This window comes from Elephantulus edwardii, unplaced genomic scaffold, assembly GCF_000299155.1.
Source record: "Elephantulus edwardii isolate Elephantulus edwardi_28Jun2011 unplaced genomic scaffold, EleEdw1.0 scaffold00002, whole genome shotgun sequence".
Taxonomy (NCBI): Eukaryota; Metazoa; Chordata; class Mammalia; order Macroscelidea; family Macroscelididae; genus Elephantulus; species Elephantulus edwardii.
Window position 1 is genome coordinate 13372597 of NW_006399752.1, and position 12030 is coordinate 13384626.

Below are 12030 nucleotides of genomic sequence, written 5' to 3' on the forward strand. Positions count from 1 at the left end.
GAAGCTGTGAACAATCTCAATCTCTTCGCCATCCATCCTGATGCTACCAATTGGTCCAGTGGTGAGAATCTTTGTCTTCTTGACATTAAGCCTCAGTCCATACTGAAGGCTGCAGTCCTTGACCCTCTGCAGCAAGTGCATGAGGTTCAAACTTGATATATAGAAAAATATATATTCAAGAAATACATATGTAGAGATTATATAGTATATCTTTATATACATTTTCAAAGTCTATAAGTAGTGACATAACAATAGTTCTGTCAGAAGATACTCAAATGATTCAGATTAATCACAGGTTTAAGATCTCCCCACATTCAGTTCTGAGTTCATACATTCATTTAATATAATGTTGTTGTTTGTTCATTTGCCATGGAATCAGAACTGACCCCCTAGCTGATCCTCCAGCAGGTTTTCAGAGACTGTAAAGCACAAGGGAAGAGATTGTTTTTCTTTCTCTTGTGGAGCAACAGGTGGGTTCAAACTGCCTGCCTCTGGGTTGGCGGCACAACTTCTTTCAACTTGGCCACCAAAGCCCCTTTATGTTGATTTTGGCTTAATTGATTTTTAACACTTTTGTTCCCCACTTATTCCAAGGATCTTAAAATTACGACAAAGATTTAATAGAAAAATAAAGTTTTGAGCACCACATTTACCTACTCCTCCCTTATCTACTATTTTGTTAGTTGAAATTTTATTTTTATGACTATAATAAAAACTATATCATGAATTAGCATTGTATGCCTGGCGGCAGTAACAAAGGTGCAGGATGAGAATAATGCTGGCTCAGGCAGTTAAGGTTGTGTGTCAGCTTGGCTAGGCCAGGATTCCCGGTGGTTCTAAAGTTGTACAAAGATGTACTTTCCAGTTCTGTGGTGCTCTTACATGGATTTTCATATAATACCCATTTATGCATAGTGCTCTGATCTTTGGAGCCTAACCATGTCAGTAAGTGAGGAGTGTCATTACCAATTTAGAGTGTTCCTTAATCCTTTACTTAAGTGCAGGCATCATTATAAGAAATGGAATACTATGAAGAAATTATTTTTAAAATAAATAATATTCTTTTAAAACATTAAAGTGTCTAGACAATAAGTTAATATTTTATTGGTTTTATACAGGAAGTTAAGGAAATCCCTTTGGTTAAAAACTAGGCATGGTTAGATTGCTAAGTAGTTTATCCTTTGAATACTATTTATAAATCCAAATAACATATCCATTCTCATGTTAGTACTCATGTTATATTAAACTTAAGTCATTCTTCACAAAAAAATGGGAAATTACAATTTTACTGTATTGTCATTAGGTAGAAACGCTGCTTTAGTAACATGATTTAAACTAAAAATCCATTCTTTTACCTATTTTCAAAGAATTTATGGGTTTTTTTCCTACATAAAGATACTTCAAAGAGGAGAAATAAAGTTGTTAACTACTATTTTTTTTAAATTGCCCTCTAGAACAGTGGTTGAAAAAAACCACACCTGAATTACATTGTACTCTCTTTCTCAGAAAACTTACATGTTCTCAATTATATCAATTGTATTTTAAATTATCTTATTGGTAAAATTGAACTTTTCAATATAACTTTCACCCTGTGGCTACATAGCTTCCTTTTTTCATAACCACATGTAGTCTTACATCTCCAGCCTAATTTTTTTCCCTTTGTTCAATTAAAAAAAAATTGGTTTGCATATAATCACTCATATACATCATGTTCCATACGTGTACTTTATGTAAAATCATTCATACATATTGTATTTTATATAATTAATTACCATTTTCCTGTCCTAGCTGAAAGTAAAAAATATGAGAAGAATGTGTATTTATGCTTTATTGATTATGCAGAGGAGTTTGCCTGGATCATAACAAGTTGTGGCTGACATTGAAAGGAATGGGAATCCCAGAGCACTTAATTGTGCTCCTGCGGAACCTGTACCTGGACCAGGAGGTAGTTGTGTAAACAGAGCAGGGGAATACTTCATGGTTTAAAATTGAGAATGGAGTGGGTCAGGGTTGTATTCTCTCTCCATACCCATTCAGTCTGTGTGCTGAGCAAATTATCTGAGAAGCTGGACTCTATAAAGAGGAGTGTGGCATCAAGATTAGAGGGAGACTCATCAATAACTTGAGTTATGCAGATGACACAGCCATGCTTGCTGAAGTTAAGGAGGACTTGACACACTTGTTGCAGAAGATCAAGGAATGCAGCCTTCAGTATGGATTGTATCTCAGTATCAAGAAAACAAAGAGTCTCCCTACTAGACCAATAGGCAGTGTCATGATGCGTGGAGAGGCATTGAAGCTGTCAACAGCTTCATCTTGCTTGGATCCACAGTTAACTCTCTTGGTACCAGCAGTCAGGAAATAAGGAGACATGTTGCACTGGGAAAATATGCAGTTATGGGCTTCTCCAATTTATTGAAGAGTATTGATGCCAGTTTGAGGACTAAGGTGCATCTGATTCAAGTCATGGCATTTCTGATTACTTACTATGCATGTGATAGCTGGACAGTTAACAAGAATGACAGAAAAAAGAATTGACACCTTTGAGCTGTGGTACTGGAGAAGAGCACTGAACATCCCACGGACAGCCAAGAGGATGGACAGATATGTCTTGGAGAGGGTGCAGCCAGAGTGCTCTTTGGAGGCAGGAATGATGAGGCATTGCCTCACATACTTTGGACATAGTGCTAGGAGAGGCTTTTCATTGGAGAAGGACATGATACTGGGAAGGGTGGAGGGTCGGCAAAGGAGAGGAAGACCCTCAACTGATGGATTGACACAGTGACTGCTGCAGTGGGCTCTCGTGTGTCAGGAAGTGTGAGGATGGTGCAGGATAGAATAGAGTTCCGGTTGTATGTTCATAGGGTTGCTATGAGTCATACGTGACTCAGCAGCACCTAAGAACAACATTTGTACTAATGAGCCTGATTTAGTTCACTCGGCATAATGCTCTCTAGACTCTCCCATGTTATGTAGTATTTTATGACATCGTTGTTTCTTAATGCTCTGGCTAGATTTCCAAGTTAAACACCCGAAAGGCTTTAAGTTTACTTTTCTAGTTACCTGTTCATAGATCTTTTGTTTCTGATCTCATTTGCAGGACCAAAGAATGACCATGGAAATGAGCTACAAAATATTTGATATGGCTAGAGTTATAAAAGCTTTCATTTCTCTTTAGAAATATTTCCTTATTAGTTCCTCCTTCCCTGCTTTCCTACAGCTAAGTCTGTACACACAAAGGAACTGTTCATTAATTTAAGGTAGTTTTCACCCCTTAGCAGCTTTAGGAAATTATTTTATTTGAAAACTGCCTTAGGTAAAGTTTTATTTCCAATTCAAATAAAACACATAGAATCAGACCAGTTTCATTATGATTTATTTTGACCTACTGATTTATTTTCTGATGGTGATTATCTTATATCTAATTTTATTAAAATGAACTAAAAATGCCTAGTATATCCTTAGGAATGAATTTTAGCTATTTTCTATTTCATTTGCATTTTTGCTCCTATATTTTATTATAATATTTTAAATTTGTTTCTTATTTTCTAGGCTCTTGAAAACCATTTACAGCAAAAACATTCTGCAGAACTTCAGTCACTAAAAGATGCACACAGAGAGTCAATGGAGGGCTTCAGGATAGAAATGGAACAAGAACTTCAAACTCTTCGGTTTGAATTAGAAGATGAAGGAAAGGCTATGCTTGGTATGATTGTTTTTATGTTACAATTCTGTTATTTTATTAACTTGGGTTTTTATTAATTTACTGGTTTGCTTACAAAGTTCATATATATTGTGTTTTACACTATTCTTCATTCACTGTTTCATACAATTATTCCCATGCATTATGTTTTATAAAATTAACTAACATTGAACTATGCCCATCATTACCCTGTCTTTTCAGGTGCTGCCGGATTTTTCCCATTTCTTTTACCCCCTCTTTCCATCCACCAAATTGTGTAACGCTGTAGTTTCAGACCTACCCATCCTCACCCTCTGTTCCCACCCCATCCTCCCTTGGGTCCCCATACCTGTTTTACTAGTTATGCTTCTGTTTTTACAATAGTCGTCTTATGAAGTAATTTGCCCTTATGAGACAGAGTTAGTTCACTCAGTCTCTCCGAAGTAATACAGTATTTTTCAAAATTGTTACTCTCAAGTGCTGCATTGCATTCTGTTATGTGAATGTACCACAATTTCTCAACCGTTCAGTTGTGATTGGCCATTTGGGCCTTTTACATGTTCTTGGATGGTGAATAATGCTGCTATGAACATTGGTGTACAGATCTCTGTGTCACAGTTCTAATTTCCCTGGGGTATATTCCTAGTAGTAGAATAGCTGAGTCATAAAGAGTTCCTATGTTCAGTTTTTTTGAGGAAATGCCAAACTGCCTTTCAGAGGGGTTGTACCATTTTACAATCCCACCAACAATGTATGGGACTTCTCACTTTTCCACATTCAGTTCAACATTTATTGCTTGCTGCTCTAGTAAACTTTGTCACTTTTACTGGAATGAGACGGTATCTCATTATGGTTTTGATTTTCATCTCTCCAGTGATTTTTATATGCTTGGTATTTATTAAAAATTATCTTGCTATGTTTATTTGTAATTTCTTCCATTTAAAGTTTAAAAAATTCATGATGTTTTATTTTTAAGTTTTAAAACATCAGAGTATTTTGTTCATATTGCACATTTTATATACAGTTACTCAGCATGTGGATATGATACAGTAGCACAAGTAGAACACAAAGTAAAGCGGAGTTGAGTTAGCTGTTTGTACACTCTGGCAGTGGAAGTAATATCTAGCATGGGAGTGATTGTTCAGTCCCTTGAGATATGATTTAACAACCTCTTTGTTGACTAAAGAGAGCCCTGGTGGAATAGTCAGTGAGGCATTGTCCAGCTAACCCAAAGTTGTGCCTTACTGGCAGTTCGAATCCACAAGCTACTCCAAGAGAGACAGTCGCCTTCCATGTGATTTAGTCTCTGAAAACCTGTTGGAGGGATCAGTTATGAGTTGTTTCCCACTCAGTGGCAGTAAGTTGTTGACAAAAGGTCATCTTTGTTTTGAAGTTAAATCTTTTTAGATCATTTTAGATTTACATGCAGTTATGTTCATATACACTTTACAGAGTTCCCTAATGATAATGTCTCACAAACTCTTGTGCAGCATCACAACTTAGGATGTTGGCATTTGTCTAGTTAAGGATCCAGAACCTTTTTACTACCATAAACTTCCTTTGTGTTACTCATTTATGATATACCCACATCCCTCTCCTTCCCAACTTTAACTACTGACAGCCATTAATCTGTTTTCCATTTCTATAATTTTGCCATTTTAAGAAATTATAAAATATTATATATAAATGGTAAAATCATATGAAACATTTTAAGATTGATTTTTTTTCACTCTGCTTAATTCTCTAGAGGTTCATCTAGGTGGTTATTTATATTAATAGTTTCTAAGTTTTTATTGATGAGTAGTATCCCTAGCATGGAAGTTCCAGTTAACTCTTTGCCTAGATACTTAACATTGGCTATATTTTTTCTAAACTATTTTAGTTCTATGTCTTCCTTTTAAGCCAAAGTTTTTATACTCAAGTTAAATTTTGAGTTTATATTTATATACATAAGGTAGGGGATTTAGGTTAAAGTTAATTTTCTGTTTATAGGTATCTCTTTGTTCCAGCACCACTTTAAAAAGCTAACTTTCCTTCATTGATTTGTATTTGGACCACTGTCAGAATCATTTGGCATATTTGTATGGGTCTGTATCTGAGTTCTCACTTCTGTTCCATTGGCCTATGTGTCTTTCTCTTTAGCAATAACCACACAGTCTATAATAAATATTAAACTCTGATAATGGATTCCTTCCATTTTATTCTTTTGCAGGTTATTTCAGCTAGTTTATTTCTATTATATTTTCATATAAGTTTTGAAATAATCCTGTTTCTGAAATTACTGTATTATCAGTTTAGGGACTCTGTTGAATCTGCCAGTCCACAAAAATGGTCTGTCCTTTGTCATTTTTTTAGATCTTTCATTTCTTTCACCATCATTGTATAATTTTCAACATGTAATCCTATACACATACTAGACTGACATGTAAATATTTCTCGCTCTTTTTTTGGATATAAATGGTATTTTAAAATTTCACTAGCATTGCTAATATGCATAAATAAAAAAATACAATTGAATTTTTAGTTTCTCTTAGTCTATGATAGTTCAGAGCTCATTTATTAATTCTAGACATTTTTTCACAGCAGCTTTAGGATATTCTAGGTGGTTGTTGTTGTTATGTGCCATCGAGTCATGTGTGACTCATAGCGACCCTGTGTACACCAGCCCTGAACCCTGTTCTATCTCTTCCCAATCTTATTGTCTAGTTCAGAGTTTACCCTTTAATCTTTTTTGTAAAAATTCCATGAGCATTTTCAAAGTATACGTATTCTACTATAATTGTTCTATAAATGTTGAATAGACCCTATTGACTGAGATTGTTGCTGAGTTCTGTATTATTGATAATTTTTTTTTTTTGGTCTCGATGTTCTCTTGGTTATGGAAAAATGGGTGTTAAAGCCTCCAACCCTGACAGTTTTTGTTTTCTATATTTGTAGCTCTGTTATTTTGTGAGTATATATTTAGGATTACTGTTGACCTAATTGTAAGGAACTGCACTGCAAACCCAAAGGCAAGCCTTTTGAATCCATGAGCTGTTTCACAGGAAAAAGATGAGCATTCTTTTCCTTTGTGGGTTACTGCCTCTGAAAACCTGCTAGAGGTCAGCTATGAGTCAGTGGCACATAGCAACGTATATTCTTGAGGAATTGACTTTTTGATGATTGTTGTTGTGTAACATATAGTCCAAACTGACGCAGAGTTGACCCTGCAGTGGGTTTTCTGAGGCAGTTAATCACACGGGAGGAGATTGTCCATCTTTCCTCCCGCAGAGCAGCTGGTAGATTTATACTGCATACCTTTAGGATCGCAGTGCAGTTTCTTGCCACTAGGCCATCAGAGCTCCCTTTTGAACTCTACTTTCTTGTAGTGGTGATGGTTAGTTGCTTTCAAATTGGCTCAGCAGAAAGAAATATTGTCCAGTCCTATGCAATTGTCATGGTACATGGTAGGCTCAGTTCCATTGTTTGCAGCCATGGGGTACTTTGAGTGCCTTCCAGCCTAACAGGCTTATTTTCTAGCACTGTATATTCTGTTGTGATCCATGAGGTTTTCATTGACTAATTTTCAAAAGTCAATCAGCAGGTTTTTCTTACTCGTCTGTTATAGCTTGAAAGCTCAGCTAAACCTCTCTAACATGAGTGACTCTGCTCGTATTTGAAACACAAGGGCCCAGCTTCTAGCATCATAGCAAGCCACCATAGTACAACAAATTAACAGAACTGTAGTGGATGGTATTTTAATAGGTGCATTTTAAATAATAATTTTTACTCTTTATAATTTTATCTAATATATCAATAATATTTTGAAATGTGCTGAACATCTTTTTTTTCCTTGGCTGCCAGCTTCCTTGCGCTCAGAATTAAATCATCAACATGCAGCTGCAATTGATTTGTTACGGCATAGTCATCATCAAGAACTGGCAGCTGCTAAAATGGAACTAGAGAGAAGCATAGATATCAGCAGAATGCAGGTAAATAAGAATATCCTATTATTCTATGAGCATTTCTTAAATGGGAATATACTGAATGTTGTCAGTTTAAAAAAAAATATTTTCAGCCATATGTCAAACAGATGTAGGCACACCCATGTTCACTGCATTATTCACAGTACCAAAGAGATGGAAGTAATGCAAGTGCCTATCAATAAACAAATGGATAGAAAAAATATGGAACATCTGCAACAGTGAATGAATGGAGATCTGCAGCAGTGAATGAATGGAAATCCAAAGTCTCTGGAAACTTTTATTCAAATTAATAATAATAAAAATTTATGAGCAAGAAAAACTATGAAACATCCACACAATGGAATACCATGCAACACTGGAAACAATGAAATAGTAAAAGATGACACTCATGGGAGAGCCTAGAGGATAGTATACTAAGTGAACTATCTCAGTCACAACAGGACAAATACTTCTTAACACTGCTGTTATAAAATAGGACAGACATGAAGGGGTTGGACAGGAAATGGTAAAAGAGTGGATAGATAGTTCAACCCTGCATTAGAACAAATGAGGGAAAGAACCATCTAAGAGAAATATATTATTATGAATTATATGTATGAGAACAATATGGAATAAGGGGTATACATTGGAAGGGGAGCTAGAATGGGGAAGAAAATGAGAGGAAATTATTGATTTATTTATTACTAATAATAAAAGAAAAAGTAAGATGTAATAGTAGGCATAGATCAATGGTGATTTTTTTTTGTATGAAACATAGTGTATGAGAATGATAGCTTGAAACATAATATGAGTGAAGGAATGTGCTAAATAAAGTATATATGAATGAAGCACAATGTATACAAATTTTGTATGCAGACAAATAAAAAATTTAAAAAAATTCTGAAAACAAAACAAAAATATTTTGGAATAATTAGTGTTTTTATAAGTTATTATTTACTAATTTTATTGAAGAGTTTTAGAGTATATTGGACATAAAATTGGATCTTAGCAACTTTCAAGATTTTGCATTTTGGGCCTATCCTGAGTAAGTGAACAATAAAATAGGAATATTGAGGATAAGACGCTATAAATAGTGTTGACCAATAGAACTTAATATAAGTCACTATAACGTAACAGATAAGTCTAGTTCTGCAGTCACTAGCCATGTTGAACCAAATATCACTAGTTCAACCAGAACTTTTTTGTTAGAAGCTCAGTTCTTTATTATTATTATAAGCATAAAATTTTTATATATTACAAATGTGCATTTTCTCTGTATCTGTAGCATACAAATAAAACATAAACATATATTTACTCCAGGTCTTTACAAATCTTTTAAAATTCTTAAAAGGTAATACATTAATTTATTAAAATAAACAAAAACAAAACCTAATACATGTTCTGGTCATGAACTGAGTTTCTTCTCATGGTTGACAAGTTCCTTTCCTACTGCAGTGATACCTAGTTTATCACAAGCTTTTAACACGTTGCCACAAATGACGACTGTAGCCATCCTGCACATTTTAATGCATTAAAATGAATGTTGATGAATATTCTAGTGGATTGACATTTTTGATCAGCTGTTCTCAAGAAATATAGTTGAGACACTTGTTGGTTGCACAAATAAATGTGGAAAGCATTTATTTGAAACCAAGCATTCTGTAACAAGAAATACAATTTCATATGGCAATCATAAACAATTGGAAAAAAAAAGTGTTTTTAAGCATGATTGTCAATTTGAAAGTGTGCGGCAACATGTTAAAATAAGACTATTATATGTATGCACATACAGAATATATCATTACACCTCATTTTATATATACATATATGTGATTTGAGGTAGATATTGGCTTTTAAAATGCCATTTACAACATGGACTATTGAATAACATGTTAATTTAGCAATAGCTTTCCAAGCCAGGCTCAAAATTTTGATGTCCTAATACTGCTTGCAACATCCCAAAGTATGTCAGACAAAGCATCAAAATCCTTGCCTCCAAGGAGCAGCAGCCTGGTTTTATCCTCTCCGGGAAGAACCTGTTCATTCTCTTAGCAGTCCATTGTATATTCAGTACTCTTTTCCAGCACCACAGCTCACAGGCATCAATTCTTCTTCTATCCTCCCTAGTCATTGTCCAGCTCTCTGATGCATAGCAAGTGATTGCAAAGACCATGGCCTGTATCAGGCGCATCTCAGTCTCCAGACTGACATCATTGCTCTTCAGTACTTTGTAGAGGTCTCTGACAGCAGACATTCACAATGTAATACTTTTTATAATTTCCTGGCTGCTGGTAACAAGCGTATTGATTGTGGAGCCAAGAAAACGATAAAGCTGTTAATCTTGGTGCCATCTATCTTGATGCTGTCAGTTGGCCCAGTCATGAGAATCTTTTGATTTCTTGATACTGAGCTTCAATCCATATGGAAAGCTGCAGTCCTTGACCTTTGGCAGCAAGTGCTTCAGGTCCTCCCCAGTTTCAGCAAGCAGGGTTGTCATCTGCATAACACAGATTGTTGATGGGTCTTCTTCCAGTTGTGATGCCACATTTATCCTCATACAGACCAGCCTCCTGGATAATCTGTTCTGCATACAGATTGAAAAGGTGTGGGGACAGAATACATTCCTGGAGTATATCCTTCCCAATTTTGAACCATAAAGTATTTGATTGCTCTGTCTTAACAGCTGCCTCCTAGTCCAAGTATAGGTTTCACATAAGCACAATTAAGTGTTCTAGGATTCCCATTCTTCTCAGAGTTAGCCACAGTTAGTTGTGGTCCCAACAGTCAAATGCCTTTGCACAGTCAATTAAATACAGATAAACATTCCTCTGGTACTCCCTACTTTCAGCCAAGATCCATCTAACATTAGCTACAATATCCCTAGTACCATGGCCTCTTCTAAACCCAGCCTGCATTTCTGGCAGTTTTCTGTTGATGTGCTTTTACAGTTGTTTTTGGATAATCTACAGCAGAATATTGCTTGCATTTGATATTTATGATGAATGGGAACAAATATAGATCTCTTCCAGTCAGTTGGCCAAGTGATTATACTCCAGATTTCTTGACACAGTTTGGTGAGCACATCTAGAGCAGCATCTGTTTGTTGAAATATATCAATTGGTACGCCGTCAATTTCTGGGGCCTTGCTTTTGCCAGTTCTTTCAGAGCAGCTTGAACTTCATCATCACCACAGGCTCTTGCCTATACGATGTTTCATGAAATGCTTCTGTGTCCACCAATTCCTTTTTGTATAATGACTCTTTATACTCTTTCCATCTTTTATTACTTCCTGGATCATTTAATATTCTGCCCAAAGCATGCTTAAGAATTGCAACTTGAGGCTTGAATTTCTTCTTCAGTACCTTGATCTTAAGAAATGCTGAGCTATTTCAGTCCCTTTGATTTTCTGACTCAAGTTCTTTTCACATGCCATTATAATACTTTACTTTGTCTTCCTGTGATGCCCTTTGACATCTTGGAGAGGAACGTTATGCTTGAGAGGGTGGAGGATCAGCTCAGGAGAGGAAGACCCTTGATGAGATGGATTGATATATATATATAGTGACTAAATAATGGGGGTTGGGATGTCAGTGAGATTGGCACAGGATAGAGCAGGGTTTAGGGCTGTTGTACATAGGGTCGCTGTGAGTTGCAGGTGACTTGAAGACATACAACAACAACAATGCTGCTTATTAGAAAAAAAGAACAAAGAGAAGTGAAGAAAATAAAAATCTCGATAATGAAATATTACCCCAGAAGATTAGCAGATCCCATGAATAGAGTTTCCACTAACCATCAGGGGCCAGATGATGCCCAGTTACTCCTATCAACCACCTGATCAGGATAGAAAGTCATAGACAGAGTAGGAGAGAACCAGAAAATTAAATTCAAAATCAGAAGATGACTGGACTTTATAATGGAAATTGGTAAAACTCACAAGACTATGGTCCTTAAGATCTTTGGACCTGGAATCGAACCCACATCCAGGTGTCATCTTTCAGCCAAGCAACAGACTGGTCAGTAATGTGAACAGTTACAGCTGTGAGGAAGGTACTACTCAGAACAACCAACCAAACAAGATTAAACAGGCAGCATTTGCCCCAAACCAAAGTTCAAACAGCAAGAAAGATGGGTTAATGGAAATGAGGAACCAAGGGAGGAAGTTCAACCAAATTTTTATCTTAATTAATTTAAAATTATGTTAATGATTGATAAAATTTGTTATGTTAACGTAAACTAACTTAGACTGTTGTATTAGGTAGTCATTTTAAAACTAGAAGCAGGTCAAAGAACACAAGTATCTAACTCACTGCCATCAGCTGACTCAATAGGATCCCTCTAGTAGGGAGTTCTAGTGGCTTGCTGGTAAAAAAATTGCACTGTGAATGCAAAGGTATGTGGTTT

The 12030-nt window shown here is 35.8% G+C and overlaps 1 protein-coding gene across 3 annotated transcripts in view; it reads left to right on the forward strand.

Moving 5' to 3' along the window:
- Positions 1-12030, forward strand: part of FAM184A (family with sequence similarity 184, member A) — a 223162-nt gene that overhangs the window by 186814 nt on the left and 24318 nt on the right. For all 3 annotated transcript variants that reach the window (XM_006878993.1, XM_006878994.1, XM_006878995.1), the window contains 2 exons: positions 3553-3706; positions 7526-7653. In XM_006878993.1, coding sequence (XP_006879055.1) covers positions 3553-3706; positions 7526-7653 — 282 coding nt within the window. The remainder of the gene's footprint in view (positions 1-3552; positions 3707-7525; positions 7654-12030) is intronic.